Raw genomic sequence first — 18,890 nt, 5'->3', positions numbered from 1 at the left:
GGGGGTGGGACCCAGTTGCCTCCCACTCTCCCTCCATATCCTCCCCCTGCCTACCCTCCCCCACACCAGGTCTGACACTGGGAGCCCAGCCGAGCTGTTCACAGAGGGAAAGGGTGCGGTTGTTTTTTGTTTTCTGCGGCTTTTGTACTTGTGATCAGTTTTCTCATTTTGGGGGTGGGGGTGCAGGTGCGTCTAAGGTGCCCACGTGGCCAGCCCTCCTCCCGAGGCAGTATTCCCCTCACTCTGGCAAGCCCAGCCCAGCAGAGGCAAAGGCTGTGCCCTTCTCCCAGACTCTGCAGCCCAGACTAGGATTCAGGGACTGGACCTACCACCACCCCCCCCCGGCTTTTTTTTTTTTAATTTTTAATATATATAGAGAGAGACAGAGCATGAACAGGGGAGGGGCAGAGAGAGAGGGAGACACAGAATCTGAAGCAGGCTCCAGGCTCCGAGCTGTCAGCACAGAGCCTGATGCGGGGCTGGAACTCACAAACCACAAGATCATGACCTGAGCTGAAGTCGGATGGGCTTAACCGACTGAGCCATCCAGGCGCCCCTGGACCTACCCTTTTCTGATGAAAGAAAAACAGTCTGGACCTCCAAAAGGTCTGGTAGGGCGTGAGAAAGTGAAAGCAGCAACCCACCCCCATAGACCTTCCGCTGAACACAGGGAGTCTTGGGCGAGTGTAATGTCCTGTGTGTGTGTACCTGTGCGCTGGGCGTTTTGTGTCTGTGTGATACGGTCGTGTGTATGTGGCAGGTGTCATGTGGCTGCCTCGGGCTGGGTGCTGTGGCTGCTGGATTACAGGAGTGTGTTCTGTGCTACGATGTGCGTGGCTGCGCCCACCCCCCCCCTCCCCCTGCTCCGACCGACCGTGCGTGTGGGCCAGGTGAGCTTTGTCACTCCCTCCAGGTCCTGCCTCCGCCTTCCACCCGGGACTGGGCGAGGGAGACCTCGGCGGGGCGCCCAAGGTTCCGGGCCCGGGTCTGGAAAACTCTGCAGAACCCGGCGGAGCCGCCTTCGTTCGGGCCGCCGCGGATTCGTTGCAGCCGGGTTGGCCTCGGGGCCTCCCGCGGGCTCTCCGCGTGCGGGCGTCTGGCGCTTAGCGCCGCGGTCGTCCCGCCGGGTTCGGGGCGCGGGCTCCACCCCCGGGCAGGCCGGGGCTGGAGCCCGGACAACCGGCCAGAACCCCCGCGCTCCGGCCGCCGCCCGGCGCCCCCCGCGGCCCCCATCGCGCCGCATTTGGCTCCCGCGCGGCCAGATCCGGCTGCGCAGGGCGGCGCCTCCAACGCACCTTCCAGACCGCTCCGTTTTTTTGGTTAACAGTTTCCTTTGTTGCGGGGCTGGGGGGGGCTTGTGGTACTTGGTCCGAGAGTGGCCATAGTTTTGTTTTTAACGTGTTTGGTGACTTCATATGTACGTGCACTTTAAACGTCCCGGTCAATTCCAAATAGGAGACTTTTCCTGGAGCAGAGGCTGGCGTTTGGAAGAAAAGCAAAGACGACGGGAGGACAGTGTGCCTGGGGGCCGAGAGGAAGACTCGTGGGTGTCGTCTGCCGAGCAGTGCCCAAATCTCAAGGGGGGCGCAGACCCTGAGACCTCTTCCCTCCCCTCCCCCTGGGAGCTTCTCCAAAGTTATGTGGAAAATGATAGTGGGGGTGAGGGTGGCGGTGGGGGTGGGGAGGGTCATTCCTGCTCCGCGGAACCTCTCCACGGAGCGTGCAGGTGAGCGCGAACCCCGAGTGCACGGCCAGCGGGGCTGGCTGACCTCAGTCAGCAGCCCGCAGTCCCGCCTGCGCCAGCGCTCATTCACTGATCAGTCGTAAAGAGGAAAAGAGATCATTCAAAATTCCAAGAAAAGTCAAATCGGAGTGTGTGCGGCGGGGCACGCAGGCCTCTACCAACCGTGCCTTCTCCGGGCGTCGCCAAACGTGGGGTCTTCACCCACCGAGCACACGGCGGAGCAGAGGGAGGAATCCTCACCCCCGACCCTGCCAAACCAAATAATTCACAAAGTTTCCCCTCAACGAGTTAGTACGAAAACCTCGCCAAATCGGACTTAAATTCCGCTGAGAGCAGAGGGGACCCAACAAAGATTTCGTTTGGAGACCGTGGGTGGGATGGAGGGCAGAGGGCGCGGATAATCGCGCGACAGCCGCCCAGGGCCGAGGACTGGGGTCCGGTGGAACCTTTATTCCCCGGAGCTGGTTCATACAGGTGCTGCGTGGAGTCTGCACCGGGTTAGACCCCAGCGCCCGGGCAGCGTCGCAGAAGCCCGCCATGTACGGAGCCCAGGGACGATGCGGAGAGCCCCACGCACCCACCATGTGTTGGGGTGTTGACTGTGAACCACCCCCCCCCCCCCAGGGAGAAGCACCGGTTCGGTTGGAGGGGAGAGTCCCTCAAGCAAGGCATACATCCCACCGCCACGGGTATTTATTCTAGGCAAAGAAACGTTACAGGATCCCCTGGGATTGTGTTTTCTTTCCAAGGCAACTGACAAAGAGCATGCAAACCACCGTATGCTGCACGGATCTATCAGGTCGTCGCCGACCCTTGGCTGGCTCTTGAGACCAGGGGGGCGCCGTGTCCCCCTGGGGACCCCACTGTCTTTTCCCGCAGCCTCACTCCGGTGCTGGGGTTCTCCAAGCAGGCCCCTTTTGCTAAGGGAGGGGAGCTGCGTGGGAGAAAAGGCTGGGAGAGCCACTTTGAGCTTGTGTGACAAGCCAGGGGCTGAAGTATTAGTAGTGGCAGGAGAGCATCCGTTTTGTTTTGCTTGCCTGCCTTGCCTCCTCCTCCTCCTTCTTGGTTTTATTACGTTTGGGGGTTTCCATTTTTGCAATCCATTCTAAAGCAAATGGACAAGGGCTGTGCTAAGCAAAGGGACAAGGGCAGCTCCCTTTTTGTCCCTCGGATAAAACGAGTGTCAGAGATGGGCAATGACCCACCCAGGCTATCACAGCCAGCCAGTGTACGAACTGCGACGGAAACCCAGGCCTCAAGCTTTCTCAGGCCAGCCCTCCCCTCCTCGCTTCTGGAACACAACATTTACAGCCCTTTCTAGCCCTCATCCCGGCCCCTTCCACCTTTCCTGTCTCCCCCTAGGCCCGAGGTTGGGATGGCGAGATGGGATGCCAGTCGGAGGGGACCTGTCGGTTGATGAGGCTGCATCCGGGGAGACCACATGGGGTTTCCTAACCAAGTGCCCCAGCTTCAAGCCCTCCAGCATGTGTTCAAAAGGAGCCCGGAAGAGAGAGGTGATGATGGAGGCATAGGTTTCCTCATGTGTAAGCTGAGGATCATAATAGTGGGCTTTTTGTGAAGGTGCACAGAACCTGCCTGTTGTGTTTTATAAATTCGAAACAGCTGTAGGGTGTTTCCTATCACTGCATAGAAATGAGGACCCTTCAGGAAGCCCCCTGGGAGTTTAGGAGAGGCTCTCATGATGGGTATCCTAGCTTTGGAGGATGTCCAAAGTCAACTGCTACCAAGGCCTGCCAGAAAACCCACGCTTGCCTTTTTTTTTTTTTTCTTGCTAGGTCCAGCACAGAAGGGACTCTGGGTACGTGACTGTGGGACAAAATGTCCCTCTACTCGTTCTTTAAGTTCCAGCTCAAAAGTACCTCCTTTGTACAACCTTCCCTGACAGCCAGCTCCACTCCAGAGAGCATTCTCTCCCTTTGTTACGCCCAGAGATGCCATCCTTGGAATCCACCACGGCACTGTGGTGTGGCTGTCTCCTTCCAGAAGAAGGCGGTGGTGGAAGAGAGAAAGCTTTGGAAGGATATATCCTCGTAAGTGCGTAGCCCCAGCTCTAACGAGGCAGCGGCAAGGCTGGCACTGGGGAAGGAAGGGGGAAAAGGTGGTCCCGTGTGAAAACAGCATTTCTCAACTGAGCAACCCTGCATACCTTGTTGGATGAGAGGGAATCGGTTCTCCAGCCACCCAGACAAGGAATCTGCGCTTCGCCTGAAGCTCCAAGGCTTCAGGGCAGAGAGCTCAGATCCAAAGGCTTTCTTGGAAAAACGCATCTCTATCCATTCCAGAAGGGAATCCAGTTCGAAGCTGACTTGCCCATCCTCCCCTCGGGACACCTGACTGGGGGGCTCAACCACCCCAGCACCCGTCTTTGATCTTTCTGTCTCTCCGAGCCTGGCCACCCTCCAGTGCCTTCCTTCTCTCACTCTCCTAAGCCTCCCTCTTTGTCTGATCAGGATCTCCGCCTACTCTCCAATTCTAAGACTGCTGTCTTCGCTATGAGCCCTGATGGAGCGAGTATGTGTGTACAGCCATGCATATGCGCGTCTGAGTTGTGTACTCAGGGGAGAAAAGGTGTGTGTGTGTGGGGGGGGTATGCTGTGGAATCTGTGAGGACTGGTGAGTTTGGGGGTGTAACTGTCTCTCCCCTTAACATGAAGCAGCTTGGATGTGTGTGGACAGTTATCACTCAGAGGGTGGCCACACTTGTGTAAATGCTTATATGCGTGGATTTTCTCATTCTTGAGTGTGCACACCGGCAATGTGACTTGTGGAGTCGTGGGTCTGTGTAAGAGGTAAGGATCGTGCTTTTTTTCCAGGGACATCGCTCTTTATCTTTGGGATCCGTTAGTGGACCTCTCTGTTCATGGAGATCACGAACATCAGTGTAGACACCTGTGTGTTTGCATATATGTTGTAATTGAATGGACCAGCCTATGTGTAGTTGCCTACCTGTGGCCATAGATACTCGTATACGTGGACACCTGCCCGTCAAGTTCTTGGGCGCCTAAGTTTAGAGGCAGGTCCTGCACAGACTGGAAAATGCGGCCACCAGGACAGGCCTGCCGTGTTTCCTACGCTCTCAGAGGAACCATCAAAGTGGACGCTCCTCCTCCTCGCGGATTTTGTCCCGGTTCGTGCAAGACTTCAGCCTCACGCGGCGCCAGGAAAGGCGGGGCGCCGCACGGGCGAAGCCAGGACGGCGGATCCCTCCAGCGGCCTCGGGGGCCCGCTGGAGCTGCGCTGTCGCAAGCGCACCGGGGCCCCTGCCGGAAGCGGAAGCCAGGACGGGGGTGGGGGCGCGGTGAGGCGCAGTCGCGGCGGTCGCGGCGTGTCAGGCCAAGGGCGCCCCGCGGGGGCGTGTGCGCCGCGCGCGTGCGGGGCAGGCTGGCCGCGGGGCGGTACCTCCCCGGACCCGGCGTCTGTTTACCAACAAACTGCCGGGGCTCAGCAGCGACGCATTCCGACGTGCTGAATAAGCTGCGGGCGCGGGCGGTCTGGTCTCGATGCCCCTGCGGGTTGGTGGCGGCGGCATCAGAACCGCGGTGCAGATCCCCAGGAGCTGGAGAGCGCGACGGAGGGTCCCCTGAGCCCCCGCAGCCGAAGCGCCTCGGCTACTGCGCTGCTCCCTTCGCCCTGGGCCATCCCGGCCCCGCCAGCTCCCTCGCGTTTCTTCCATTGAGACCGAGGTTCCCAGACTGCCCCAATCGCCCTGCCACCCCGGTATCCCTCTTGGAGAAGACCCCGAGACAGCTGGGCCTGGAGCGTGTGCACCGCCCCTCGGACCTCTCGGTTCTGAATTTCCCTACCGCGGGCTGCCCCGGGGGGCGGGCCCCGGCCCCAGCCTCCGTGAGGTCACTGCGTGCGGTAGCCAATCCGCGGCGTCTAAGTAGGCGGTGCCACCGTCGGGTCCCGGGAACCGAACCCAAGAGCGAGGCGAGGGGGGCCCCCATGGATTTAGGGGGGAGGGGAAAAGCCATGGGGGGCACCCCTTCGGAACCCCTTTCCCAGGCGCGCGCTCTCCGCTGGAAAAGGCACAGAGAGACACTTTCCCCGGGATCTTAAGTGTGCGGGAGGCTGGCTGGGGGGCTCATCCGGGCTCATCCGGTCCCAACGCCCGAGGTTCGGAAAAGAAAGAGTTGGCAGAGGGAGCGGACTACGTGCCGGGCCATGGCCTAGGCCAATCGGCCCCGGCCCCGGCCCCGGCCGCGATGACCTCTTTGCCCTGCTCCCTCCCTGGCCGGGACGCCTCCAAAGCCATATTCCCGGACATCGCCCCTGTCCCATCGGTAGTGGCTGCCTACCCGCTTGGCCTGTCCCCCGCAACCGCAGTCGCCTCCGATTTGCCCTACTCTGGGCCGTATGGCCACCTCCTGCCCTACTCCTACACTGCGCCGGCGACTCCGGGAGACTCCTACCTGCCCTGCCAGCAACCAGCGGCGCCTTCTCAGCAGGAGCCGAAGGCAGGTAAGTCCGGGCGCCGCAGCTCTTCCCACCTCTGGGGTCCTGATCCTTTGCGTCCCTAAACTTCGCCCTCGCCTGGTTGGGCGCAGCTAGCGGGATTCAGACCTTACTCAGATTCCAAGGGATCTGGGGGTGGGGGGAGGGCGAAGGGATGGGGCGGGAGACAGGGGGGAGGGGCGGGGGCGAGTTGATCTAGGTCTCCTTTCAAGACCGACCTGGTTTCGATTTGCAGTTGTGTGAAGCCGGGCGGCAGGGCTCCCTACCCCACCCCCTGGAGCAGCGGGGTGGTGTGCACCTACGTGTAACGGAAAACTGAAACAATCCAGATGTGGGTGTGGGTGCCTAGCCCCTGCCCCAGGATTCTTTCCGTCGTGTACTCCTTCCCTTCCCCAAGTCGCCTCTCCGGGTTTGTCTTGTCTCCGAAAGCAGTGCTCCAGCCCAAGCCAGACAATTGGAAGTGCGGTCCCAGTTGGAGGACAGTGGAAGTGGGGGCTTATTTGGGGGCCCCTCCCCGTCTCCCTTGGCTGGTGCTTGAATATGCCTGATGGAGGCTGGGAGCTGGCCTTCCAGCTAGGAAGAATCTGGGGCTAGGACCCCACCACCTATTGTTCTAAGAATGTAGCCACAGGTGGGTCAGGCAGCCTCTAGCTATAGATCCTGATGCAGATCCTTCCTGGTGAAGGATCCACCCCTTGCCCTTGTGGGGGACAGGTTAGGGCCCACTTCCTGCTGTCTGGAGCAACTTTGAGTCCCTGAGAAAGTGCTCACTGCAAGGCCTCAAAGAAGCCAAGGAGCTAGCCAGCCTGTCTTCCTGGTCCTGGGCCCGGTATTGGGCAGAACCCGTGCAACTGTATATGCTGATCCGTACTAGCTCCAAATTAGACCTCAGGTCCCCTGCCCTCCCTGCCCCCACCTAACTGTCTTTAGCACAGTCTCCTCCAAGGATGCACATCTACTGGGTGCCTTTGCTTGTGTCAGCCCAGGACCGGGACATCTCTCTCCCTTTCCCTGTTACTCCAACACATGAGCTTATAAACCATCAGAGCCAGAAGTGACCCTAAAGATTTGGGAGCTCAACCTACTGGATTACAGATGGGCAAACTGAGGCCCTGGGACCGGGTGTGGATGCCTCTTTTCCAGGCACTTAGTCCTTGCAGATTGGTGTTCACTGCATGAGGCCAGAAAAGAGGATTTTAGAGAATTTCCTCAGAGCCCCCAAAGTGAAGTGCCTTCTGTGCACGGATGCCAGCTGCCTCTCCCAGGCTGTTGTGTCTGTCCTCCTTAAAGGAGGAGCAGTTGGGAGGAGGTTTGTTTGTTTGTTTGTTTGTTTTATACAAATGACCTACGTTCTATAAATGAATCCCTTGGACTTCCCTTTAGTATATGCTCATATGGGACATTTGTGTCTATGTGTGTGTGGCCAGGTGGGAACGAGATCGCCTCGTCCTTCAGAGAATTGTTTACAGGGTTAGTATTTTCATCCCTGTCCTCCACACACCTTGTTTTCCCTCTGCTTGGTCTAAGGGCCAGAGAGTGGAGAGTTCCTTTTCTTTACAGAATTTCCCCGGATCCAACGAAAACCATACACGTGCTTAGACTAGAATGGTAGCGTTTTCCTCCCGAAACTGGTGGGTTTGCCCATTCTAGACCGAATGACTGGGGGTGTGAGAGAGGACTTGAGCCCTTCTTTTTGCCCCACCGTGTGTCCACCCGCGCTGCAGGGGAAGGTTTGGCTCCAAGGGAGCTTTGGGAGCGGGCGGGTGCGGCGGCGGTGCCTCCAGGGAGGCCTTTGGGCTCCATAATCGCGACCAGGGCAGATCCAGTCGTGACTTGCCACAGCTGGTGTGGAGAAGGGCAGCTGTCGGGGGAAGGCATTTGGAGGGGCGTCCTCTGGGAGAGCTGGGGCACCGAGGGCTGGGGGAGTCCAGCAGCAGCGGGGGCTGCCTCCTAGGCGCTGCGTCACCACCCGAGCCTCGTGGTTCACGCAGCCGCAGCCGGAGAGGCGCGGGTGGTCGGTCGCTGGGCGGCCAGCCTGGGGCTTCGAGCGGTAGGGTCAAAGCAGGGGAGGCCGGACAGGCGCGGGCGGGGAGCGGAAACCCAACGGTTTTTCTGGGAATTGGCAGGGGCGGGGGTCGGGGTGGGGGTGGATCTGAGAAGCCCGCAACGCCCGGGGCCCTGAGTGAGGGATGCGGGGGAGGTGAAGGCACCTGGTCATCGCGGCCGGCCCAGGGCGGGGAACCACACGTCGGGGGGAGCACGACCAGAGGAAGGAGGGGCAGAGTGAGGGTGCGGGACTCGGGCCGACATTAGCTGCGTCTGGGCACCGGGGCCAAGTTCTCTCTCGGCTGAAGTGGCCCGGCAGCCCCGAGTGGAAAGCTGCAAACGTTGCCCTGAGCCCGGGAGCATTTTGGTCATTTGGGCCTCCCAGCCCTATCACCCGAATGGAATGATCCCAGGGTGCCCCCGCAGATTGGCGCAGGTTGGGCTGCTCAGAGGGGAAGAGGAGGACCCCTCGCCCCGCACCTCCCGTATTCTAGGGCCGCTGTTCCCCCGCCAAGATTCCTAGAGTGGCTGGGCCTGGAGGCAGGAGGTGACCAGATCTCACGGGGCAGCACGGCAGGGAGATCCTGCAGCGGCCCGAAGGGCCTGCGCTGGCCGGCGCTGCGTGCTTTGCGAACCTGGGCCACCTTCCCCGTGAGCGGTGAACCCCTCTGTGAGTGTAGCGGGGAGCGGGAGGGGGCTGTCCCACTCCCACAGGGCTTCTAGAGCCCCTGAGCCGCCTCCCCTAGCCAGCCGGCCACGGGGGAGGAGAGGGCTGGTCAGTTTCCCTGCAGGGTGCAGCTCGGGTTGGGGTTTGCGCCTCGCAATAGGGGATGGCAAACCCTGAGGGCACTTTCCACTCTCGGATTCTGGTGGGGGGGCGGGGGGCGGGTGCTCATCCTGGCCTCAAGGCCCAATTGGCCGGGCCCCTCCGACCCCCACCCTCCCCACCCCCGGCAGCGGGGAGGCTGCCACGCAAACACTGGCTCGGGCCTCTGAGCATTGTTCTGGAGTTCCCTCGGCCTGGAATGCCCTGCCCCGGTCAGGCCTCAGCCCAGCCCCCGACCGAGCCTTTTAGCCCCACCCTACCCGGAGCTGGCGCCACCGCACCCGCCTGAACTCTGACCTCCCGGCCCTGGCGCCACCTGTACCCTCGCTCCGTCCCTTGGCGCTGACTTCCTAGGGTCACAGGACCCATGAGTGGGAGCTCCCTGAGGGCAAGAACCGCGTCCTAGCGCGCGGTGGGCGTGGCGCCTGAAGGGGGCGGGGAGCGGAAGGTAGAGGAGGGCCGAGCCGGGTACCCGCGCCCTTTGCTTAGCTGAGGCCTACATGCAAACGAGATGCAAATGAGCTCAGGAAGCCGCGCGACCGACCCTCTCAACGCCCCAAGCACACCGTCTTGTGCCGCCCCCCAGATTCGGAGAAGCCGCCGCTGTCCCCGGAGCCCTCGGAGCAGCGCCCGCAGGCCCCGCCCAAGAAGCTCCGCAAACCGAGGACCATCTACTCGAGCCTGCAGCTGCAACACTTGAACCAGCGTTTCCAGCACACGCAGTACCTGGCGCTGCCCGAAAGGGCCCAGCTGGCCGCGCAGCTCGGCCTCACCCAGACCCAGGTGAGGCCGGCCCGATCCTTCCTGCAGCTAGCCTTCCCCTGATGTGGTCTCTGGGAACTCACCCCTTCCGGGGTGGGGGGAGGGTTGAAAGGCTGAGGAGCCCCCTAGCCTCGTTGTCACAGTTCTCCTGGCACGTTCCCAAGGGGCCTGCGCGCCACTGCTGGGTCCCTTTCCCTGGATCTCACCCTTCCACACGCATTCTTCTCCTCACCTTCTATCCTTTCCCCTCTTCTCCCCAAAGGTAAAGATCTGGTTTCAGAACAAACGCTCCAAATACAAGAAGCTCTTGAAGCAGAACTCTGGAGGACAGGAAGGGGACTTCCCTGGGAGAGCCCCCTCCTTGTCTCCCTGCTCCCCACCCCTCCCATCCCTCTGGGATCTACCCAAGGCAGGGGCCCTGCCCACCGGTGGCGGCGGCTACAGCAACAGCTTTGGGGCCTGGTATCAGCATCACTCCCCAGATGTCCTGGCTTCACCTCAGATGATGTGAGTCCCGGGAAGGGTGGGTCGGCCCCTAGTCCTCCACAAAGCCTAGGACCCAGCCCACCTGCACCCCTTCTGGTCCTGGAGGAAACCAGCTCCAGATGGGTTTTCTCAAGAGGAAAAGGCGCTAGAGAAGAAAAAGGGTGTCTCCCTGTAACCTAAACAGCCTAATCAAGGACTTTGGTCTTCACCACTGCCCCCCACCACTACCATAGACTGGACACCTCCCCTCCAGCTGATGGGAGGCTCTGGAGGGAGAGTCACTGGCTGAAGTGCAGACTCCTCACAGGACCTTCTTCAGGACCTTCACAGGGTCTTCCCATCCCTTCCTTGGACTGCAGTCTACCGCCAGCCTGGAGGCAACACCAACAAGAAACACTTGAGTATTTTTTCCTCTTTGTGTGCCTTGCGCCTTGCCCAACCCTGTTCTGAGCAGAAGCGGAAGTGAAGTGGGCATCCGGTGTCTTCAAGTCGACCACCACCGAGTCCCTCCCACCCTCCACCGATTCTTCCTGGAGGTCAGCGCGTTACCCCCATGACTGATAGATAAACTGCCTCACCCCCCTGGGACGTGGAAGCGATGCTGAAAATGTGGCTTGTGGACCTATGGGTAATTGAAGCTGTTCTTCTAAGAAAGAAAGAAAAAAAAGCCTTCTTTTTCCTGTGTCTATTCAGTTTTAGTAGATACTGGATCCGATTATCCTTTTAATTCAACGGGTATTTATTAAGAGCCTATCGCCGCCTTTCCCACCCTTAATACCCATCATCCCCACACTCACATCCTCTTGGAAACCCAGTAGGGCGACACTTTGGGGAGAATGGGGGACAAGCAGACTCTCTGGATGAGTGTAAGGAGAGACACCCCCAAACAGGGAGGGTGGGCTGGTAGTTCAGCTCCTCACTGCTGTCTCTGTCTGAGGGAACCGCTCCTATTTATAACCCATCTAGCATCCTCCACATCATGAGCTTTCAGAGATTAAATCTGTATAAAAACCTGGGCCCTGGCTGTGAAGTGTGTTTGTTTCCTGACTTCCGGGGGTGGGGGTTGCTTGCCCATCTCTCTCTTGCCTCCCATCTGACTCTTCCAGCAGTGACCTAGAGGATGGGATACTAGTTTTGCCTCTACCCCTAACTAGCTCTGTGCGTGTAGCTCTGGAACGTTCTGATGACCATTTTCATTCGCTCCAGTGTGAAACTGGAAGATGCTAATACTGGGAATGACCCAAGTCGGAGTGGTCCTCACTCGCAAATTCTCCCCTGGCCCAGTTCTGGAGGGAGCCGGGGGCACTTTGAAGTCCCCTGTTGCCCCATCTTCAGCCCCTGCTCCCTGCTCTTGGGGACAGGACACGCCCACTGAGCCAGTCCAGTCCTCCCAGGGTGCTCCTTGGGGCGTAAAGGCCCCAGCCCACCTAGGGGGAGGGAGAGGAGAAGAAAATCCCAGAAGGAACTGGACTTCTCCATCCAACAAACATTGGTGAAGCCTCTGCTCTGTGAGATCCTGGAGATACAAGGTGACTGAGGCAGACCCTGCGGGCAAATGGGGGAGCCAGACAAATGTCCAGCCACTTTTGTGGTAAGTGCCTGGTGAAAGGAAGTAATATGGGCATAGTCAGGGCCCTCAACTCAGCCTGGATCCAGCGGTAGATTCATGGCCTCCACACCCCATCTCTCTCTCTCTCTCTCTCTATTTCTCTCTCTCTCTCTTTCTCTCTCTCTCTCTCTCTCACACACACACACACACACACACACACAGCACCCAGTGGCAGAGAGGCCCAAGGACAGGGCTGCAAATAATTCAGGGAATCCAGCCCAAGCTTGGCCTGAGGGATTGGGGGAGGAGCCTCCAATTCCAGGCAAAAAGCTCCAGAGTCATCTTTCCCTTTACTGTCTAAACCTGTTCCCAAGCACTTCGAACTGGGGACCGCCCTAGTTGGAAAAGCCCACTCAGGCACTTGGAGCCAACCCCCCTGGCCCCAGAGAGGAGCCTGAGTTGGAGTCTCTGTAGGGTAGAGGGGGTACGCAAGTCAGTGGAACCCCCACCCCGGGGGGGGGGCTGCGATCAGCCCCTCCTAGGCCCCTTGTGGGTCAGTGGCCTCCCCCACTCACCAAAACACCATGGAGTGCTATCCTGGGGATGGCAAAGGCATGGGGTGCGCCAAAGCCAAGATCAGGAGGAGTGAGGACTGAGGGTACCAAGAGGAGAAACACTTGCCTCTTCCTCCCCATCCGTGCCTTCCCAGCTCTTAGCCCCAGTCCACAGGAGCTGAGGGGGCAGCCGCAGATCCCTTCCCCAGGGCTTCTCTGAGGCCACGAGGCCTCAGGGCGGCTGTTCCTCCCACTGTAGGCTGCACACTCCTCTTCCACAGACCCAAGATAAGATCTACCGCCCCATCTCGGAAAGCCTCCAAAGGCGAGATTAATTGGACAGCCCAACACGAGTCGCATCGTTAAAACAACAGCCCAGGTTGTAAAGTTAAGTAGCAGAAGGAGTGTAATTACTCTCCCAGCCAGAGGCCGGCTGCCCCCCCCATCCCAATTCCCTACCCCCATCCACCCGACCATTCCAAAGGAAACAGGAGCCCTTTCCCCTTGGGAGTTGGTCTAGTCTCCCTGGGCTCCTGGGTGATGATGGGATTGAAACCCCAGGGGAGGATGAGCTCCATTCACCTCCCTCAAGCCATCTAAGCTGTAGAAGGGGAACCTGTGGTTCCTTACCCTGAAGACTCCCCTCTGAGAAAACTGGGTCAGTAATGGAGCGGGGCGGGGGCGGGGGGGGGAACAAAACTGATCGGTTCAGAATGGGGATTTTGGCCTCCAAAGAGTCCAGCTCTGCTGTGTGGCTTTTGGCAAGTTACTTAACCTCTCTGTGAGCCTGGTTTTCCTCCTCCATTAAGATGAGAATGCTAATAGGACCTGCTTCCCGGTGTAGCTGTGATGATGGAATGAGATAGTGCTTGTAACACGCTTGACACGGTGCCTGGAACTTAGTACGCGCTTCACAAATGGCATTTATAGCTGCCGTGTGATTATCAGGGAGGAGGGGTCACGGCCGGGGTGAGTTCAGACTGCCACTGCCATCCATTCACCTCTCACCTCTCTGCCTCCTGGGGGTAGGGAGGAGGAAGGGGGCCCGGAGGCTGGAGCACGGCACACATTCCTTGTCATCACCATTTGAAAGCAGGACACCGGCAAGGTCCTAAATGCAAAAGGGCATCTGAAATCAGCTGAGGCTGGAAAATGGAAACCGGGAGGCCAGGGCACCCTCTCTCACCTACAAGGGTCTCCGCCACGGGAAAAACTGGGGGCTTCCCTTCCCTCTCCCCACATGCTATTTTAAGACGTGCCCCCCCATTCTCTCCCCCAACAAAATGAGATTCAATTAATTCAATTAAAGCAATTTGGGGAGCAGCTCCTGAAGGTTTTCAGTGTGAGATAATTACAAGTAATTTGCTGCTGTGAAGAGGAAAAGGGCACTCGGGGTCTGGGGTTGGGGGGGGGAAGAGGAGGCAGCCCCTCCCCACCAAACGCACACAGATCTAGAGGGATTCCACACTGCAATCTTAACTGCCCTCCCATTGGCCAAATTACTTGCAGGTGGGAAGTAGGAGAACGGGGTGGTGGGAGGGGGCTGGGAAGCCACGGAGTGACAGGCTGACCCTCCCCCATCCCCAAATCTGCTGTGCAAGGTGGGGGTGGGGAGCTAGTTGTTCCCCCACAAAATGTCTGTTTAGCCCTAGCAGCTGATTACTCAGCTCCAAACCTCATTGGAGTTTGGATGCCTGAACTTGCCTCTGGGATTGTATCCAGAGTCAATGGAATGTTATCCGGGTAGCTGAGGCCTGTGTAGACGGGGTCTTGGAGATCCAGGACTTCCCCCTGAAACCCTGAAAGCGTAAGCCATGTGGGTAGGGAGGGGAAAAGCCAGAGGAGGCTACACTGACTTCCTGCTTCCAAGGAGGTGATGAGACACCCACTCTCTCTCCTCCCCTGATCGCTGTTTGCTAGTTGGGGGGGGGGGAGTCTAAGCTCCATTCTTTCCATTGTTGTGGTGGCAAATCTCCTCTCAGCTTTCTGTCCTCAGGGCCACTGAAGCCTCTTCCTTCAGAAAAGCATCCTACAGGTGTCTCCCGCCCCATTCACCTGGATAACCCTTTCCTTACCGGGAGTCCTGCGGCCTAGGAAGGGGTGGGGGTGGGACTACAGGTCGAAGGGCGGAGGGGGGAGCTAAGACCAGGCGGTGAGGGTGGCTTCAGGCCTCTGCAAAGACCCCTCTAAGCCCTGCCCACAGGCAGCTGGTTTTCAAGGGACTAGGATCCCCCTTTCCCTGGGAGCCCCTGTTCCACGAGGTGAGTAATATTTTAGCAGTTATGGTGGAAAAGAAAAACTCTGTGGCCCACAAAGTATTTCTCTCCCATGCCTTCCCTTCTCTGCTATCTCTTTCCCTGCTTCTCCCAGTGCAAGGCTGGGCGAAGAGATCTCCTGCTCTGGTTTCTTTCTGCTCCAGCCTTTGCCCCACCCCTTCTCTGAGAAGCTTGCCTGTGGGTCCCCGGGGGGGGAGCCACTGAGTCCCCGGTGACTATGGGGTGACTGCCACCTCTCCCCTTCCAAGCTGTAAAGCCAAAAGGCTTTCCTAGAGAGGGACAAGTGACCTCTTGTCCATGCCTCTGCTTCCCCCCTTTCCTGGCCGGCACAGATGGGTTCAGGAGGGAATTAAAGTCCCTTCCAGCGCAATTCTCGAAACACAAAGGCCACAGACAGTGCAGAGAGCCAGGCAGGTGCAGGGACCCCGGCCCGGGGACTCCCCCCATGCACACACATTTCCACTGAAGAAGGTGCACACGCAGGCAGGCAGACACATGGCCGCATCGCTGCGGTGTGCAGAGCCGCGCACAGAGGCACGCGTGAGGCCACGTGCGTGGAGCCTTGCCAGGGCCGTGCACGGACACACAGAGAAATACACTCACAGGTTACATCCTCGCCACACACAGGGGTGAACCAAGAAGAGTCACAGGGACTTAACACATGCAGAGACGAGGTGAAACACACCCAGAAATACACAGATTAGCCTCCCCAGCTGTGAGTGCGTGTGGGGTGGGGATGGCTGTCTTGCTCTCTCTCTCTCTCTCTCTCTCTCTCTCTCTCGCTCTCTTCTCCCACCCTTTTCTCATTCTGGCCCTTTCTGCTAGCTCTTTGTCTCCTATTTTCGGGGAGTATTTCCCTGGTGAGCCCTTGGGGAGGGAGACTGAAGGGCCACAGAAACCCGATCATTTTATTATGACTTTATCTGCTTTGTTCCCTGAAGGCTTGCCTCCTTCTTTTCCTGAGCTCTGGCAAGAGCTCCCGGGTGGGCTAGCCCTTCCTGGCACACCCCATGGCTCCCAGACACGGCCAGCGATTCCAGCCGAGGCCCAGGACCCCAAAGACGGTCCTCTCCAATACGCCTCACTGATCCCTCTGCTCCCCAGCCCTGAGGGCAACTCCAGCTAGCAAAGAGGGAGCTGGGATCACAGCCTGATGAGGAAAGTGCTGCTCTGCCACTCCTTGCTGTGTGACCTTGGGCAAGTTACATACCCTCTCTGAAACTCAGATAATTGCTCTTGCCCTTGCCAGATCCCGTGTGTGTGTGTGTGTGTGTGTGTGTGTGTGTGTGTGTGTCTAGTGGTTGATATGTGCCTACCAGCACTTTCCACTCCAGTCTGGGGCTTTGTCAGACAGACCCCTGTCTCCCATCAGATTGGGAGCTCCTGAGTATAGGGCTTTGCTTCCCTCATCAGAGTAGATGCATTCAGTAGCATCTCTCCAGCCCCATAGCTTGATGACTCTAAGGTACGCAGCCCCATTGGCATCCTGGGGGACATGTCTGGCCAGTCCAGGAAGGGAAAGGAGTCGGCTCCAAGCTTCCTCCAAACATCAAGGATTCTGATTCAATGCCTCACAGTGCCAGGCCTTCGGCTTCTCTGGCCCTAAAATGGAGAGATTACTTCATTTCCAGGGGAGGGAGCCACTCTGTATGGAATAGATGTGGAATACACTCCTCTCTGCTTCCTCTGAACCATCCCCTTTAAAGTTCGGTTAAATTGGGGGTCCGATGGAAGAAAGACCCTTTGGCCAGCGTGAGGGATTCCACTCTGGCCTGCGGCCCCCACTCTCTTGTCCTCCCCACATCAAGCTCCTGAAGAACATAGAGCCCGGGGCATGGCATGTAGATTATCCGACTTAGATCTCAAGGCTCCCCCGGGGAGGGGGGGACCTCATTCTTTCCCCCTCTGCTCGGGAATCCCCTCGGCCGGCCTAGAAGCCCACTCCCGTGATCACCTTCTGTGTCCTGTTTTGCCTGACCCCTCGGGACTGGTACTCCTCCCTCAGACTGGGTTGCTAGCGAACAGGGCACTGGCCTCCCCTCTCAGACTGGGGGCTCCCCCACTCAGTGGTTCCTTCCTCTGCCTGACCACCTCTCTCCCAACCCTGGCACTCCCGTCCTCTTTGGAGAGGAGGGCCTCAGTGCCTGTGTGCGGAGGAGCAGAGGACTGCTCGTGGATGAGGGCACGTGACTCCCGCCCAGGTCCCACCCCTCCCACTGCCCGCCACACTGGCGGACCTCCTCTCCGCCGGACCTGGACCCAGCAGTTGCGTTCTCGGTCTCTGCAAGCCGGGGCCTGTTGCAAACTCCTCCTCCCAGCCCTGGAGCCACCGGGAATTCTTTGCGCCAACAGATCCTGGGGGAAGCCAGGCTGCAGGAGGCTCCTGACAAGCCTCTGCTGGGCTCCTGTCACATTCTCCAAGCCCAGGGGGATCAGCTGGGTCCACCAAGGCAGGCTTCGTCCACCCCTTGTGACCTCCTCAGGGGATATGGTGACTTATTTCTTCACTTCGGCCATACCAGTCTGGTGCCCAAAGTGGCCCTCTCCCCCCACCCACCTAAATCCTCCTCTGACTCACCAGCTTACCATGTAGTGGTGAAGAGTTTAGTTCCATCTCCAGGAACACAAAATAGTAAAGAGCCGGGGCCTGAGTTCAAACCCAACTCTGTGACCTTGGGCAAGTTTCCTAACCTCCTTCTTCAACTGCAACATTAAGATAATGATAGCATGGTCTTCTTCAAGGAACTGTTGTGAGGACGGAAGGAGTTAAGACACAAATGGTATTATGATAATACAGTTAGGATTCCGGGAGGATTAATTATTATCACTGTCTCTGGCCGCCAAGCAAGAAAAACCTTCTCTGTCCATAAGAGATCTTACCCAAGCACCCTTGCTCGCCTGTTGATCTCCAGCTCCGATTGCCTTCCCCAGAAACACAGCCTCACGAGTGGTGGGCTGGATCAGAGCTGCTTTGAGAAGAAGGAAGGAAGTCCTGCAGAGGGCTGGCCAAAGGGTGGGGATGTCTGAGTGCGCTCCCTGGACAGGGCTCTGGGCACCCCAGATGAGAAGGTACCTGGAGAGGTGAGACCATCCGCGCCTGCCTGGGTCAGGGCCAATGCCTCTGAGGCCCCTGACTCCTGTATTCACGAAAGGTTATACCTCCTAGAGCCCCAGAATTCCTTCTACTAAGCTAAAAACCACCCGTAAAACCACTCCTTTTTACCGATATTTGACTGTATACCTAGAAAACTCAAGAGGGGGTGCCTGAGTGGCGCAGCTAGTTGAGCGCCGACTTCACTCAGGTCATGATCTCACCGTTGGTGGGTTCGAGCCCCATGTCGGGGCCTGCTTCCGATTCTGTATCTCCCTCTCTCTCTGCCCCTTCCGATGCTCGTGTTCCCTCCCTCTCTCTCTTTCTCTCTCCCAAAAATAAACATTTAAAAAAATGAAAAAAAAAAAAAGAAACCTCAAGAGACTCTAGGGGAAAAAAAACTTTCAGAATTAAGAATGCTTTGGGGGCGCCTGGGTAGCTCAGTCGGTTAAGCGGCCGACTTCGGCTCAGGTCATGATCTCGGGGTCCCTGAGTTCGAGCCCCGCGTCGGGCTCTGTGCTGACAGCTCAGAGCCTGGAGCCTGTTTTGGATTCTGTGTCTCCCTCTCTCTAACCCTCCCCTGTTGACGCTCTGTCTCTCCCTGTCTCAAAAATAAATAAAACGTTAAAAAAAAATTTAAAAAAAATGCTTTGGTATCGTGGCCTATAAGACACTGTAGGTAGCTGTTTTCTAGCAATAAATAAGGGGAAATATTCCTGTTATAACGTAAATACAAAATAGTAGAGTACTGTAAGTGTGTCAGTGTGGAGAGCGGCTCTTAGCTGATGGGTAACTGAAAAGTATGAATCCCTGCCCTTTTCCCTTCTGCTGGCGCTAAGGCCCAGCACATGGCTCTGTCCTTAGTGGCCATCCTTCCGTGACATCTGAACATGGCAGACTTAGTTTGAATCAAGAGAGCCATTTCCCAGTAGGAGGAATTCTCTAGTATGAGAGCTCTCCCTGCCCTCGGAGGAGGAGGGGTCAACCGTGGGCTCACTGAGGGTGCCTAGAACTCTCTAGGCCAACCGAAGAGTGTCCTAACTGCACACAGTCTGGTTTCATGGAAAACTAAGTGTATAG

General features: G+C 58.1%; 1 protein-coding gene across 1 annotated transcript; it reads left to right on the top strand.

Moving 5' to 3' along the window:
* The first annotated feature begins 5,970 nt into the window (after positions 1 to 5,970).
* Positions 5,971 to 10,365, top strand: DLX4 (distal-less homeobox 4). The gene is made up of 3 exons (XM_047080459.1): positions 5,971 to 6,226; positions 9,679 to 9,875; positions 10,117 to 10,365. Exons 1-3 carry the CDS (start codon positions 5,971 to 5,973, stop codon positions 10,363 to 10,365), a joined length of 702 nt encoding a protein of 233 aa, XP_046936415.1.
* Positions 10,366 to 18,890: the final 8,525 nt, after the last annotated feature.

The sequence above is a fragment of the Lynx rufus genome, unplaced genomic scaffold, assembly GCF_022079265.1.
Source record: "Lynx rufus isolate CCGP_SWC_20201006 ecotype Redwood Valley unplaced genomic scaffold, mLynRuf1.p SCAF_18, whole genome shotgun sequence".
Lineage (NCBI taxonomy): Eukaryota > Metazoa > Chordata > Mammalia > Carnivora > Felidae > Lynx > Lynx rufus.
Note: the sequence above shows the minus strand (reverse complement) of the source record. Positions and strands in the feature narration are given on the sequence as shown.

Coding starts and splice junctions, on each gene's coding strand:
- DLX4 (XM_047080459.1), top strand. CDS start 5,971: ATGACCTCTTTGCCCTGCTCCCTCCCTGGCCGGGACGCCTCCAAAGCC. Junction 6,227..9,678: donor TCAGCAGGAGCCGAAGGCAG/GTAAGTCCGGGC, acceptor GCCGCCCCCCAG/ATTCGGAGAAGCCGCCGCTG. Junction 9,876..10,116: donor TCGGCCTCACCCAGACCCAG/GTGAGGCCGGCC, acceptor TTCTCCCCAAAG/GTAAAGATCTGGTTTCAGAA.